The 16080-nt window shown below is 43.0% G+C and overlaps 2 protein-coding genes across 7 annotated transcripts in view; both read right to left on the bottom strand.

Moving 5' to 3' along the window:
- LOC117763607 (PDZ domain-containing RING finger protein 4-like) overlaps window positions 1-3690 on the bottom strand; it is a 134258-nt gene extending 130568 nt beyond the window's left edge. The window contains exons 1-3 of the mRNA XM_034588870.1: window positions 3602-3690; window positions 2893-3539; window positions 2672-2761 (exon numbers count right to left, since the gene is read on the bottom strand). Of these exons, the coding sequence (XP_034444761.1) occupies window positions 2672-2761; window positions 2893-3234 (432 nt within the window). The 5' untranslated portion in view covers window positions 3235-3539; window positions 3602-3690. The remainder of the gene's footprint in view (window positions 1-2671; window positions 2762-2892; window positions 3540-3601) is intronic.
- Window positions 3691-9881: 6191 nt separating this feature from the next.
- The window catches only part of LOC117763606 (contactin-1a-like), a 72425-nt gene continuing 66226 nt past the window's right edge, over window positions 9882-16080 (bottom strand). For all 6 annotated transcript variants that reach the window (XM_034588863.1, XM_034588869.1, XM_034588866.1 and 3 more), the window contains exons 19-24: window positions 14263-14497; window positions 13162-13265; window positions 12176-12365; window positions 11947-12059; window positions 11677-11833; window positions 9882-10506 (exon numbers count right to left, since the gene is read on the bottom strand). In XM_034588863.1, coding sequence (XP_034444754.1) covers window positions 10430-10506; window positions 11677-11833; window positions 11947-12059; window positions 12176-12365; window positions 13162-13265; window positions 14263-14497 — 876 coding nt within the window. In that variant the 3' untranslated portion in view covers window positions 9882-10429. The remainder of the gene's footprint in view (window positions 10507-11676; window positions 11834-11946; window positions 12060-12175; window positions 12366-13161; window positions 13266-14262; window positions 14498-16080) is intronic.

Genomic DNA, 16080 nt, shown 5'->3' with positions numbered 1-16080 from the left:
GACCAGAGAACTCCACAGGCAAAACAGTGGTAACTTAATGGGCTCGGCAAAGGGTCATTTAGGCTTTTTTCCATCCACACATTGAGGCCTTGAACGTGAGGATCCATAACTGCTACTGAAATGTTTACTCTACATCCAGCTCTGTTGTCCATGCAGACAGCAGCACTTTCACCAACAAAGTGAAAAACGTTGATGCACTGTAAACCAGCTCTCCCGAGTATTGGATAACCCATTTGAAAAAAAGCACAAAAGGAGAAAACACACAGTGAGAAAACTATTAAAGACGCATTAGAGAGGAGGTTTTAGATGAGGGGGGAAAAAAAGAGCTGAAAATAGAGGCACAGCCGCTGCCCAACACTGGCAGAGGAGAGGGGACAGTTTTCCACATTAATCAGAAGTGTGTGTGTGTGTTGCACTCACAGGCTGTTAGAGAGAACCATTACCACAATTAAACTCTCACCAGCGACCCAAACATAACACATAATCTGTGGATGGAGGGTTAATAACACAAACTTTGACCTTACTAAAACAAGAGCTATTATTACATTTGGCAGGGACTAAATTATTCCCTGCAACACCACAGGACCCAGACGCAGTTAGAAACTTTCTCCATAGAGTTTAGCCATAGATTAGACGACATGGATGAGGATGTAAGCACGACATATTCCCTGCTGCCCTGAGAAAACACTCAGGCTGCAATTAACACTTAATCTGAGCAGGTCACAGCAGAAGTGAGAGGATTTGGTTTCTAGTGAAGCTGCAATACTTAATGAATCCTCAGGAAATGAATTAACAACATTTTTTAAAATACTAAATTTTGTATCATATAAAAACCATTAATAATGATCATAATCCAGGAAATCAAATCTAAATAAACGAGCCAAAACAATATGTCATACTGGAAGCAATTGTAAGCAAGACTACAGTTTTCTAACGTCTTAAAATAAAAATATAATAATGAAATTAGATAAAAATCCTGGAAATAAAATATGAATTTAAGACAATATGATTATATGCCATGCAGGGAGAAATTGTGATGAAGACAACCATTTCCTGACACCTTAAAATAAATCTAAATTATTAATGTGGAAAATAACCAAAACATTGATCAATGAAGAAAATAATTGGGTGAAGCCCTACTTCCCTATTTTTCAATTTTCGACCATGTCTGCAGAAGATATGGGCAATGTTTCCATTTCCGTGATTTCACACAATGTTTCTGTATTTTCATTTGTTGGATTAAAAACACTGCATTAGGTCACTGAACATGTCATTGAATCACTGGCCTGCTGAGAGCTTTGTTTTCTTTCCGCTCCGCTGGTCGAAGCCCAGACTCCTGTCAGGACGCAGTGATTAGAGGTGAAATGTGATAAGGTGTTCTGACCCCAAAATTTACCTCCCCCCCCACCGACAATGATATTAGATCAGCTCTCAACCATGGAAAGAGAGAAAAAGAAAAATAGCACTTTTAAAAGCATCTCACAGCAGATGGACAAAACAGAGAGAAAATGATATCAGCTAACTGCTCCGCAGAAGTGAGACGCTACTGAAGTGATCACGCAACATGGAGAGTGACGACTAATGCTAGGCTATCAAACAATATCAATAATCATCGCAATATCATTCTAATCAAAAGCAATATATCATAAAGAAGAGTTTAAAACCACAACTGTCACTCAGGAGCCTTTAAACTCAGTTGAAAGAAACAATAATGTGACATTTATCGTGACAATCATCGATATCCAATAATATGAACAATTCTTGATATGCTATTTAGCAATATCGCCCAGCCCTTGTGACGACTATGATATTCAACTTGTGTCAATGAACCAACAGGGGAGATGTGGGTAGAGGGTATGTACCATAAAGCAGCCCGCAGCCCCAGATATCCACCACGCCATCATTCACTGTGATCCCCGAGTCAACATTTACACTGTGAATTGTGTGGCAGTGGGTTTAAAGGCTGAGCTGAAGCAGCAGGTGGAATCAGAAGAAGTAAAACCCACTAAACATCAACATCAGTGTGACGTGAGGGAGTGAACACTGAGAGTAACAAAATGTATAATTGCTGCCTTTTGTGGATGTTTGATATATGCACAGTCAAGCTTGTGTTTTCTTACTCCTGTGGTGACAGTGGCATTGTTTATTTTCTATGTACATTCAGTTGTTTCTATTGGGTAAGTTGGACTCTGAGGAGGATCACTGTGAGTTCATTTATAATGCGAGTAGTTGTTGGGGTAGGACAAAGTAAGCATGTTTCTTTCACCCCCTGTTTATGTTACTTATTAGGAGTCTGTTGATTATTTGATTAGAGTCCTTCATATGCATGTGTGCCTGTGTGTGTGTGTGAGATTATCAGCATACATAGGACCTACAAACGTTTGTTTTGCTTGTTCTTAATCTGGATGTATTGAAAACATGCTGACTCCTGAAGAGGCCACCGTCAGTGAGATCTCCACTACACTACACGTCATGACATTAGATTTAAGGGGAGGGGGGGGAGAAAGATGTTTTACATGTCATTCACACTCAAGTGTTTTGTGTTTTATGTCTCTCTCGTGATGTGCATCTATCTGTGTATCAATGAGCAACACAAGCCAGTGTCAGCAGCAGTGGGCCTTCGGGCTGAACGTCCACACAGAAGCTGTATTCAGTGAGGAGCTGCTCCTACCTCAGGCTCCTCGACCTGCTCCTGTGGCTCTGCACGTGTGGATTCCTCTGATCGGTGGCCCTGCGTGTCAGCAGCTGTCTCCACATCACTCTGTATCAGCCAATAACACAGGAGAGCGGAAGGTGAATCAGCACGTCATGTTCTGAAGTGAGCTCCATGCCGGTGTCACTCACTGCAGCTCACAGGCCTATAACCAATCAATCCAAAAGAGTCCCCCTCACCTTGCAGTGTCCAACCATCTGCTGCGCGATGCTGTTGATGTGCACCATGTACTGGTGCAGCCTGCGCTGGTACTGGAGAGCAGCGAGCTGAGCCTGGTTCTGGAGCCTGCACACCTGGGCCAGCAGGAGCTGCTCCCTCCTGTTCCACCTGAGCCTCGACATCCGGGCTCCGTGCTCCACAGCGGCGCTCCTCTCCTCCAGCGCGTCGGTGACCGTGCGGAGCGCCTCCACGCAGCAGTGCTCCGCTTTGAGGGCGTCCTCGGCGGGCAGAGGGAGCCCGCATCCCCGCTGGCAAACACCCGCACCGCGGTGATCCGTGTCCGACTTCCTCTGTGAAGCCATCCCAACCGGTTTCCGAACTTTGTTCCAGCGCAACCGGCGCAGAGAAAGTGTCTACGCAGCCCAAAGAGTTTGGGCAAAGTTACCGGACAAGTCTGAACACATGGACGCGTGAGTGCGCGGAGAGTTAGTGCGGTCTGCGCAGGTCAGGTGGAGCTGAGGGGCTGCACCTCCTCCCTGTGAGGAGCTGAGGGGCTGCACCTCCTCTCTTTCCTCTGTCAGGAGCCGAGGGGCTGCACCTGCTCTCTGTGAGGGGCTGAGGGGCTGCACCTCCTCCCTTTCCTCTGTCAGGAGCTGAGGAGCTGCACCTCCTCTCTATGAGTAGCTGAGGGGCTGCACCTCCTCTCTATGAGTAGCTGAGGGGCTGCACCTGCTCTCTGTGAGGAGCTGCACCTCCTCTCTGTCCTCTGGCAGGAGCTGAGGAGCTTCACCTCGTCTCTGTGAGGAGATGAGGGGCTGCACCTCCTCTTGTCCTCTGTCAGCAGCTGAGGGGCCGCACCTCCTCTTGTCCTCTGTCAGCAGCTGAGGGGCTGCACCTCCTCTCTTTCTGGAGCTGAGGGGCTGCACCTCCCCTTGTCCTATGTCAGGAGCTGTGGGGCTGCACCTCCTCTGTCTGGAGCTGAGGAGCTGCACCTCCTCTTTTGTGCTCAGGGTCATCAAACCTCTGTCTCTGCTGCCCACATACAATAACATGTTGACACAAATTCTTTTATTTTATCATTCGTTGATAAACATTTTTTCAGTTGTATTTATTCAATTTGATAAAGGATGATGAAGTTGTATTGTTTTGTATTTACATGAGCACCATCTATGCAGTGTGGATTTTTTTATTGAAGTTTATTTTGGCTGTGTGCTATGGTGAGATGATAGTAAGTGTACTTAAGTACATTTCATGTATCTGTACTTTACTTAAGTATATTTTTACAATGCATTGTGTTACATGTTCACATCGGGTTTTTTTTTTAAATTGTATTAATTTTTCTTTAAAAGTAATGAGGGTAATTGGTCCAATTGAATAAGTTGACCATTCCACTGCATGTTGGACCATTGCATCAGAGAATATTACACAAATATACTTTTACATTTAAAACATTAATAATATTTAGGAGTAAGTACTTACTTACTTTTACACATGTAGAATTGTTAATGTGATACTTTCACCTGAGTGCATTTTTGTCTATTTACTTGTACTTTTACTATAATAAAGTAGAAGTACTTCCTCCACCACTGGTTGTGTGCAGTTTGGTTTCATTGTGTGATACAGATCCTGTCCAGCAGAGGTCTCTCATCCTCACACACGTCACTTCACTTGGAAACAGATCCTTCAGACTGAGATGGAAATGACTCAGTTAACAACTTTTACCAGTCCACATCATGATTGACATTATCAGGGTGCTTTTTTATTTTACCTCGTCTTAACCCTATTAAATGAATGGAGTTTACTTTCTGCTCAGGTTCTGCAGCGACGCCATGTCAGTGAAACCCGTCCCAAGGGGTCGGGGCTGTTTCACATGCTTAAAGCCAGCAGCTGTAACACAATATCTGCATGGAGACCTTTCATTTGTAAAGCCCTCCTGCGTGAGTCCAGCGCGGCCTCACAGCCTGACACAGCATGACATATTGCAGGCATGTCAGAGAGGGCGTCACGTTTCAGGTCTCCCAGCGAAGCAGTCTGCTGGGTGCACCACTTTAAAAGTGTGTTATGTGTTGTCTGAGCTGTCAGAGAACAGGTGTAGATTTACAAAGACAATATGACGATCTGTCCCGGGACTGCACACCTGTCTGCAGAAACACACGCACAAGGAGGTCAGAGGAATGTGTTTATTTTCCCTGTCAATCATGGAAAATGAAATATTAGCTCTAATATTACATTATAATGTGATATTAGATTAAATCTGTTTAATAAAATGACAATGTTTTAGAAGTGAATGAGTTTGTGATGAGGAGGGAGAGTGAAGCAGGCTTCAGCGCAGGTTAACCAGGATTGTGAGTGTGTTTTTGGGGGGGAAGTGTCGCACACGCAGCCACCTGGGACCAGACCTATCACACAGGCCATATGCTCGAACTGATAAACCCCTGAATCAGGAACAAAATCACAGCAGGGGTAAAAACAATATATATCTCGTTCGTTTGTTCTCTCTGTGAACTGATCTCAGTGAATAACCCTCACAACCCCTGAGTGAAACAGAGAGGTGACCTACAGCTCAATAAGAATCTAAGATCTGATTTATTCCCTCCGACCTAATCCACCAAAGAGAAGTGATATCAATCTACTCCTTCGTCTGCTGGATACCTGAAAGAAAGACAAAACTCCAACAGCTGTTTCGGCATTGAAAAAACTAGCCAAGAGTCGGCCTTATCTGTAATGGAGGACAGATTGAAACACTATCTGTGATACATTTGGTTCTGGCTTCGGTAAAGAATAGCTTTCTCCTCCAAAACAAGGGCGCTTGAGTTTATAATGGAAGGGGCTCATAAATCATCTGTGATGCTCTAGTTTCTCATGTTTGATATGCGAGAGCTGAAACGCAGCTACGAACATTTCACACATAACCAGTCTGAAGTTCGAGGAGCGTAAAAAGATACTTTAATCCCACGGCAGCGAAAGGACACAAGTGATTTTTTATTCAAATCCCCCCTAAGAGCGGAAAAGCACCTGAGACCCGCAGCTATCCCACATCCCAGTGGAGGGTCTGTCTGAGTTTGATAACGCTGCTTCTAACCCCAACGAATTTTCTTTGGAGCGTTAAAAGTAAAAGTATGATCGTGCTGTAGAAGGAAATATTCTGCTGTGGTCTCTGCTTTAATCTTTCAGTAACATCAGTATTTCAGGCTGAGCTCATGGAATCTCTTCTGAACCTCCACTGGTGAACTCCCACTGACCCACAGTCGCCTAAATCACTCGTCCTTTTCTGGTCATGAACGACTTTCAGCTGATGGTCAAAACTTACTTTTACTGAATGGCTTTTATTTAATTGTTTTTTTAGCTATTACTTTTGATTCTTTTATTCCTCTACCATTACTCCTAAATTATGAATTATTTTATCTGCTGTTTTTGAAAGGTGACATATAAATCTTCTTCTACTTCTTTGTTCGGTTAATTGACGTTGGTTGCAACTACTGGTGGGCCAGGCAGGAGGAGAAAGGGAAAGAGGGAGAGGAGCAAGTTTGAAGAAGAAGAAGAAGAAGAAGAAGAAGAAGAAGAAGAAGAAGGTAATGCACCTTAATGTCGGTTGCCACCCGCCAATAAACTGAACAAATAATAATAATAATAATATTAGTACTATTATTATTATTATTATTATTACGTGATATTAGATGCTTCAAACGGCTTCTACGTGGCCATTGTGGTGAGATTAGTTTGTCATCCGCAGTTTCCAAAGTTGAGAGTGACCTTTGAACCTCAGTTTTTTAAGGCAGCATGGATGAGAAACTATTAAAAAGCTACATTTGAACTGAATATTTCTTCTATTGTGTTTCTCCTCCTGTTGATGCAGATCATCTAATGTGACCAAAAGCTCCAGAGCAGCTGATAAATGGACCTTATCGTGAGGCTGGTTTCACTGTGTGAGAGAACAAATCCTTTTTATTGAACTTTTTCTAAGGCTTGATTTTTTGTTTTTGCAGTTCAAATTTAACTGTGGTTGAGTATTTCCATTTTATGTTGACTTATACTTATAGTCTATTACATTTCAAAGAAATATATTCTAAATTAGGCTATTAATAATAATAATGCAGTTAATAAGTATATATACTTCTACCTGTGAGAGTTATCTGAAATATGAAGTTATTATGCAGTTGAATATGTCGCATTTATAGTATATAAGGAGCTTACCAATTTGATGCATTCCAGAACAAACTTTCAAACTGTATTTGAGAAAGTAACTCCAACGGGACAAGTCACAGGATCAAAGTACTGTGTGAATCTTGTGAGGTATAAATCATGGTGTTATTCATTATTAATCCATCCATCCATCAACTGTACAGCTTGGCCTTTGAGCGTCGCAGGGGAGCTGGAGCCAATCCCAGCTGACTTTGGAGGAGAGGTGGGGTAGAGTACAACCTGGACAGGTCGCTAGCCTATTGCAGGGCCAACATATAGGGAAAACGTTACAATAACATTTACACCAATGGGCAGTTTAGAGTCCCCAATTATCGTCACCCCAATCTGCATATCTTTAGGCTGTGGGACGATGGGAAACTGGAGTACCCATAGAAAACCCCCACAGACATGTTCCCAGGAGAGAGGGTTGTTAAAACTTAACACATTAGTCCATCTCCAACTGCAACGTTTGGTTATCATTAGTACTTTAATATTGTGGTACTGCTAGATTGACTTAAGTAAAGAATCTTAACTGCAAATCTTACTCGACAGTACTCATCCCAAAGTACTCTCGCATTCACAGAGTCAGCTGCACTCTCCTTTAGACTGTCAATAATAATCTTAAAGAGTATTCCCCAAGACTGGTGAGACAGAAAATTCACTGTGAAACAAAGGAAAAAAAGGCAGAACAATTTAATAGTTAACTACACTTTTATTGTTCCTTATCCAGCCAATGAGAAGTTCCAGTTTCAGCCCTCACATGTACCGTTCACGTCCAGCGGAGCACTGAACAGCCAAACACGCTGCCACTGCCTCCAGTGATGCCATCAAATTCCAACCATCATGTGCAAGAGACCATGTCTGAGCTTTTTTACGAGTGAGATTCCTTTAGTTAGATTTTTCTCTTTAAAAACTCACCCCAAAACGTCACATGAGATGAAAGAAGCCCGTGTTAGGCTCAGATCTCTACTGTCGCTGACATACAGGGATGTCACTCAGTAATGGAATGTATTTCAGATGAAGCACAGAGGTTGAGAAGTCGCTATGGTGTCGATTGGTTGCAAAGTAATGTACACTTCATCTGCAATGTCATGCATGTTAGAGCGTAGAGTCGCCGCCTCGACCCAAATGTCAGTCAAGGTTGTCGGCATTCATGCATTTGGCAACTCTTTTTTTTTTTGTTTCGATTTGTCGCATGAAGGAAATGACCGGCAAAAGCACTTTGTGGTGGATGTTGATATAGTCACAATGTAGAAGCATGGCCAGCATCAGTCACACAACACGTGAATCGTAGGAATTCAAAACGCAGCATTTGTTGTTGAGGGAAATCAACATTTAAACTGTGAAGACATACACATATATTAATTATGAACAAAAAAATGACAACAGCTGATAATGTTCATATATTTCTTTGTTAAAAAAAAAAGTTTAAAATAATGGAGTGAAAACAATGTCATGACCTTTGGCTCTTTCCGCCGACATGGATGCCTTCGCTTATACCTTCTGTTAAAACAAGATAATGAAAAAAATGAAATATACTAGATTTACTGTTAAAGGAGCTAGGCAAGTTGTCTTATTGGAAAATATATAAAGTTAGCCACGGATGAATCAGACATTGCACAATTACTGGAGGGCATGAGCGTCGCTACTGTGACTCTCACACGAAGCCATAAATGAGAGACAACATGAAAATGTAAAAAGCCAACATTCTTTACAAAGCACGAGCTTGTACCACTGAGGTCCTCGTGATACAGTCAAAACAAAAGTACTTCTAATTTAGCGTTTTGTTTTTTTTAAGCATCGGTTACGACATTGACCCAGATGTTGAGGTGTTGATCACTGCACAGATGTACACGTATAACTACAGGTGGTAAATCAGCAGTCAGAATAAGAACACGTTCAATATGTTTGATATGTTCACCCGGTCCCGTGGTTTGCTTTACATTCAGTTTTGCAAATATTGATCCACGTGCTGACCCTCCCCAACACCTCTGAACCATTTCAAATTTACTCATGTAACAATGTCAACATGCACACAACTTTAAAGTGGTTTAAGAGACCATAGCCACATAGCAGCCATTTTCCTCTGGCGGCATTATTCGGGTGGGAGGGGCTAATCCTGTTACGAACAGAATAATGTTGTGTTGCTGTGATCCAAGTTTTATAAGTCCCAGAAACACAGAGAATCTGACAAACTGTTTTCATTTCACCGCTTCCTAACTGATCAGCAACCGGAAAGACAATGGGTAGTTCAAATCTGGAGGGACATGGCACCATATTTCAAGATTACACAACACTTGATCTACAGCTAACGTAAGCATTCAACCACTTCCTAGCTAACATCACTGTTTAACACATGTTATACAACGGGAAAGACAATATAATCCTGAGATATCAATGCACTTCCGGGACAATGATTTAAGCCAGATTTGAACTATGTATTGTTTACTCAGCTGCTGATGAGTTCAGGACCTGAGAAATGAAAATAGTTTGTCAGATTCGCTGTGTTTATATGGGTTTCAAACACGGATCGCAGCAACACTGCATTATTCTGTTTAAACAGCATTTGAGCTTCCCCACTCCCGAGCATGACATCAGAGGAAAATGGCTGCCGTGTGAATATGGTCTCGAGTTCATGTTGTGATTTGTAAATAAGCACTGATTCCAGGTCAAACCAATCTATTTCTCTGCATAACATCCATAGTATATTAGATAGCAAAACAATATCAATTATTGGATATATTATTTCAGCATGACATATATAGCTCTTCTCTATGATGCTTGTTAAAAAACCAAGTATGTAAAAGGCTGAGATTTGCTTTGACTGTATCTCTGTAACAGAGTATGTGCTTCATTTAGAAAAGAAAACATAAGAAAATGCCACTGAACTGCAAGTAAAGAAAGACAAAGACAGTTTTATAAACTTGTTCACTTATCCTTCACAGCTACTTGTTTACTTTCACTGTGGAATGCACTGTGGGACAGATTGGAACATGTTATAGACATTAAACTGCCAACCTGTGTAAAGTGTAATGCTCACATATTCAGCCACGATCCATTTAAAAACAGCTCACTGTGAAGGATAAGTGCAGTCGTTTATATAAGGCATATTTAAAAAGTTGACAGATCTCCTTTTGACGCTCCTCCAAAGAGGTGTTTTTTGTGGATAAATAAGGGATGTCTTTGTCCATTTCCAATTTTTTTTCCATTTCTGTCTATTCCCGCAAACAAATTCCAGAGGGGAAGAGTTGGAATATACGAAGTCCCGGGTTGTAGGGTGGAACCGAGAGAGTGTGGAAAGTCCCAAAGTCCTTAACTGGCGTCTAGCTTAAAGAGTCTTCTTCACGAGGAGTGAAGACAAAGATGGCGCTACATTCAGAGGTTCAGGCAGAGGAGGGCCGCCAGGAGCAGGGAAAGTATGCTGAGGGACTGGGCAGCCATCACACCGCCACCTGAGAGGCACACAGAGACACAGAATGTTAACAGTCAAATACTGTATATGCGCCTTTCTTTTTACCATTCGTTTATCATGACTTATAACCGATATGTCTGTTTTTGTTAACCTTATTCCTAGCTGTTTGTTTATTAATGTCTAAGCACATTGAGAGCTATGTTAAATTGTCCAATGCATGTATGTACACATACTTGGTAGTGATGTGCGATTCCACTTGTTTTTTCTTAACCAATACCAAGTAAAACCAGGGGTGGTATTGCAGATACAGATACTTTGTGCAAAAGTAGATATCAACCTTTTAATAAGAGAAGTGTTGATATTTGAGTATCGATCCGCACACCACTCATAGTTGGTCTATAAAGCCTATTCGGATTTGAGGGAAAAAGCTTCCTCCCTTGTATGTCCAACTCTCACCACCTATAGACCATATATGGCATGTGTTTGATATTATATCCCATCTGTATGGGGTTCACCATAAATGCCCACTGCATCTGTCGGCCCCCCCCCCGCATCTGAAATCCTCCACGGCTTAAACTCCCAGGTCTGTGAAATCAAGCTGTCAGGTTGGGTCTGGACTGAACGATAAGGGATATGGAAAAGCACAGGGGGGGTTTTCCCTCTACTCATCAAGATCAATTACAGGAGCTTAAGGCCTCTTCTATCCCGTCAGCCTACAATCAGGCCATCGGCCAGAGTGAGGATCCAGTCACTGGGCAATCGAGGCTTTGGTCACGAACTGTTAAGTTTCCCGTCTTAGCCCTCCAGTTTAAGGTATGAAACTTGAAGTGACAGCTCCGCTCTGGCCCATGGGAACCCTCTAGCTGTGACAAATGATAACCTACCACCAACTCTGAATCTGGTCTAATCCCACTGGCAAACGACAGGCCAGGATTGAACCGTCTGAGTGTGAGACCTCAGCACCATGGATTTAAAAATGTGATTTGATAACCGAGGGCTTTCCTCATTTTCATTCGACTGATGTGAAACTAAACCTCGGTGAAGGTGGAATAATATTTTATTACTCGGCCACTTATTTAAGTGTTCATTAAACAGAAAGTACCACTGAAAGGAAATAGAGAATCATTCTTATAAACTAGAACGCCACTCGATGGCTTCAGAGTCCACCTATGAAACCACATTTAAATTCACTGAGCGCTGTCTCTGTTACCTGTGATACGGATTCGTGCCACAGCCCCGTCTCCTCCTTCTGTGTACGCCCGGACCTCCACCACATAGGTCACATCTGGAGGCATGGGAAGATCTATGTACCGCCTAGTTGTTGTGTACAGGGTGGATGTGGAGTTACCCTGCTGCCTGCACAGCACCTAGATTTATATATACACAGATAAGATATAAGAAATGTGAGGTTCCCAACAGTTGATGTTTCACTTCAGAGAGATTATCATCTGCACTTAAGTGTGTGTTGAGCTGTACTCACTTTGTAGCCATTTATCGATGCCTCGTTATCCAGCGGTTCGACGTGGTCCCAGGAAATATTTACTAAATTGCCCTTTAACTTTTTACCTGTTATTTTTGGTGGTCGACTGGGAGCTGGTAAAAGACAAGAAAACAAAAATGAAGAGCAAGCAACTCATATGCAGTAGGAACTGTACAATGTTGTTTTCACCGCAGATGCTGCTGTTTAATATGAAAATGGCAGAACATACGGGGTTTCTTGGTGTGGATCTGGATGTGTTCGCTGGACGGCCCGAAGCCTGCAGAGTTGTAGCTCCTGACCTCAATGAGGTAAACGGAGTCGGGCTTCATACCCTCCAACTTGGCGTGGTTCTCCTTGCTGGGCACCACCACCCTCTGAGCCCCACCCTCGCCGTCTTCCAGATTCCTCCAGTACTTCACCTGGCACATACAAGGACAGAGGTGAGATGGGTAGGATAGTGTCAGAAGAACTGATCACTATAGTGGAGTGATGAAGAAAGGTCAAATGTCATGAAAAGCAAAGTGCAAGTAAATCAGAAAAACTTCAAATGAAAAAAAGAGCTAATTTATAGCAACTAGGAGGTACGAAGGTTCTACTCATGGATGATACAATAACATATTTTTGGATGCTCCGTAGCTTGAGCCATAAGCTGCTTTCAGACATGCACTGAACTTCGGATTCTCTCCTGAAATTGTCCCGAGGGGCTGTATGTAAGACTGCAAATGTCCAAGTCAGTTGCTCTGGACATTCTCCAGAGTTTATCCTCCCCCTAGTATACTGACAGTATGTAAGAAACAAGCAGGATTAAGTCCGGAGTGGACGAATACAAATATTTCTGGGGTCGTACACTTAGAAGATGCCGATAAAGATGTCTACTGGGAAAGACAACAGGATTTGAGATTTTTTGATGAGGCCCAACAATTGAAAACATGTGATCTCTGCGGCGTAATTAATACGTCATGTCCTGCCTCCTGCATGTTCTACCCAGGCGCCCCCCCTCACCAGAACACACTTTCCTGTTGATGTGCACTCGTCTGACCTCCTGCTACGTTCTACATATGTGAAAGGCAACCTCCAGAAAATGTCAGCACCCAATTGACATGACAGGACATTATCTGGAGTACATGTCTGAAAACGGCTCCGGTACATCTTTCACATTGGACATTCCCCCCCCCCCCCCCCCCCCCCAGCATGCATCAGTTCAACATTGCTGACCTGGTATCCCTCTATATTGCTTTGTAAGAGCGACTGCCACCTCACAATGGCTTCCGTGGCAGAGAGAGCTCTGCTGTTGACGCTCACAGGAGTTTCGGATGGAGCTGAGGAGACAGAATACAGTGTGATTAATAGGTTATTTACTGAGAGAGCACTTCAAGGACTTGCCCTTCATCTTGCATTGCACAGATAAAACTCAAACGCAGCATATTGTAAATGCATGAATATGTTTAGTCAGATATCGACCTGTGCACCACACAAACTAATGGATCCATTACTTTGACCATAAACTATCTGGCACTTCCTGCTTTGTGTCTATTGGCTTTATGAATGTCATTTTTAGTCAGTGGTGCTTGTGCATCATTTTATGTAACGTGAATTAATCACAGTAAGGAACAAGTGAAGCGAGAGAAATCCATCTTGGCCCACATTCCTCACTAGGCCATCGTGCACTATTCCGTGAATAATGGTTACACACTGTGTGAAACTGTCCTTGAATGTCAGATTGTCGCACTGAGCCTTGAACCTTCACATACTGTCATTGTGTTTAAAACAGAAATACACAAACAAGTATGCACACAAATTAAAACAGTCACACACGCATGCTTTGCAGGCTTAGCTACAGAATCATACACGCTCAAGCGTTCCCAGAGTGCGATACCATGGCAACGGGGCACAGCCCATCACGTCTGGGGTGCCAGTGGTTATCTTAACTGTCTGTCAGTGGAAGTTAATAAATAGGCTAAATGCTTTGCATCCTTGGGCGAATTATCAGCTTTCTGGTTCATGCTACATAGATCCTGATAATCCCCCCGCAAGGAAAGAGAAAGAGGATAAGATGGGTTCACTTTTCAAGGGGGAATTAAAATTCCTCACAACTATACACGAGAGCTGCTATTAAATGGCTCCTACTCCCATTGAAAACCCCGGTGGTGATAAGTAGCTGACACTGACAGATTGAAATGGCAGAGTGTTGGCATACTGAAGAATTCATCCATTCTCTGCAAGATACTGAGGACAAACAGGATCGGGTCGATCTGTGACACTGTTGTGAGATTATTTCGGCCCGCTGCGCTTCAGTGTCGAGAAGGAGCTGCTTACCATTCTGCCCGGAGGAAATGGTGGCTGTGAGGCTGTAGGGTCCCTCTCCTACGCTGTTGAACGCTTTGACTTTGACCTGGAACTTGGTCAAAGGGACGATGGACAACTCTTTGTGGACGTAGCGGCTGGCCTGGGGGTCGGACACTATCACCCTCCTCCACTGGTCGTCATCTTGAGGTTTAAAGGCCACGATGTAGCCAAAGTTGGAACCGTAGTAGTACTGTGGCTGCACCGGCTGATGAGAAAAGGAAAGCATCACAATTTATGTCACATGTTTTATCTAACACAACTCTCAACCCTGGAACTCTTAACAAGTGCAGTGCCCGTTAGTGACCTTCGATCGACCTGATTCTGTTTTTTTTGCACTGATTTTATAATCAATGTTTTTCATAAAACTGAATTTGCTTCATAACTGTTCAGGTGTGGTTTCTATCTACAAGTTTGGATTATTTACAGCTTTTTCAAAGGTGTGATAAAAAAATCTTCTGACTCAAGTTCACAACATTTCAAAAATAAAAGCTCCGTTATCCTGTTCAGTATAAAAAGTTGCAGCGACAAAATGGATGTTGTGCTTTTACTTTGAAGACAACTTGCTGCAGAGGAAGTGATTCTACAAAGGTCGTTGACATGATGAAGATCAGCACCCGCGACACCTGTGAATGTCTGTGTCAGTCCGATATGGTGAAATAAAATGTATCAAAAGGATCTGATGGGACTGATATTACTGCTCATTGGCCGCCACTGCTAGTTTTTTCGAGGACGTGGAAGAAAACATGTTTGATGGTCTGCGCACTGCCTGTTAAGCCCCGCCCCCACTAACTGCAAGGCGCTGTTTGGCTCATTATTCAACTGAACTCATCGCGAGCCCAAAACGCACCAAATTCAACACCGCACTTCCTTGGGCTATAAAGAACACACATGTCAAGGGTGAAGGCGATAAGAAGAACGGTTCTCAAGATACGAGTTCCACATACAGGCCGACAGACGTTTCTGCGATGACTACGTCCATCCTGTCAGATTTCACCCCACTACATCAACCACTTGTGCTATAAACTCGGATTAACAGCAGAACCCAAAGGGCCAAGTCCAGCAAAGTAAAATCACTGCATTCTGTGATTTATATCCACGGAGTTGGGACACTTTGCTGGCTCGACCCTCCTAATGTCTCCTTCTGCCTCATTTCCTCTGCTGGCACTCTTGTTTTATCATAGCGCCATATGTCTACTAAGACGTGCCTGCATTAGGCATCGCTAACCCCTGAACACATCGCCTGCCTCATCCTCCAGCTGCTCTGGAATCGAGCGTCTCTGCCGCGGCCAAACAAAAGGCAATTTAGCCATGAGAGCTTATTTATCAGCGGCTGCAGCAGGAGAGTGCAGGATAACGTTTCCGTCCACTTACTGATGTTTGTTGATAGTGATTGTTTTGTTTTAGCACTCATCCTTCATTTCCTCTACATGCGCCGTGTGGTTTGACAGTTGTCTGCCCCGTCTCTGATCTGTTGATGTACAGTGCTGCAACAGAAATCTTTGGCTTCCTGTAAATCTGTATTTGAAGCGTCATAGCTTTGATTTGTCGTATTGTTTTGTTTTTTTTACAATTTCCTGCTCCAACTTTTATTTGCATTGTCAAACTTACAGCGCTGTCATTGGCTGCTTAGATAAAATGTTGCAAAACCTTTCCAGTTGAAATCAATCAAGTTGATTGAGGAAGACTTACTCAATGTCCCATTCACACTTCTCTCTCACTTGTTCTAATCAGCTGAATGTTGGGTGTCTTTGGTAAAGTCTTGACCTCACCATGTAAAGTGCCTTGAGA

Source organism: Hippoglossus hippoglossus, chromosome 6, assembly GCF_009819705.1.
Source record: "Hippoglossus hippoglossus isolate fHipHip1 chromosome 6, fHipHip1.pri, whole genome shotgun sequence".
In the NCBI taxonomy this organism is placed as follows: domain Eukaryota; kingdom Metazoa; phylum Chordata; class Actinopteri; order Pleuronectiformes; family Pleuronectidae; genus Hippoglossus; species Hippoglossus hippoglossus.
The sequence above is the reverse complement of the archived record's forward strand: the minus strand, read 5'-3'. Positions and strand labels throughout refer to the sequence as shown.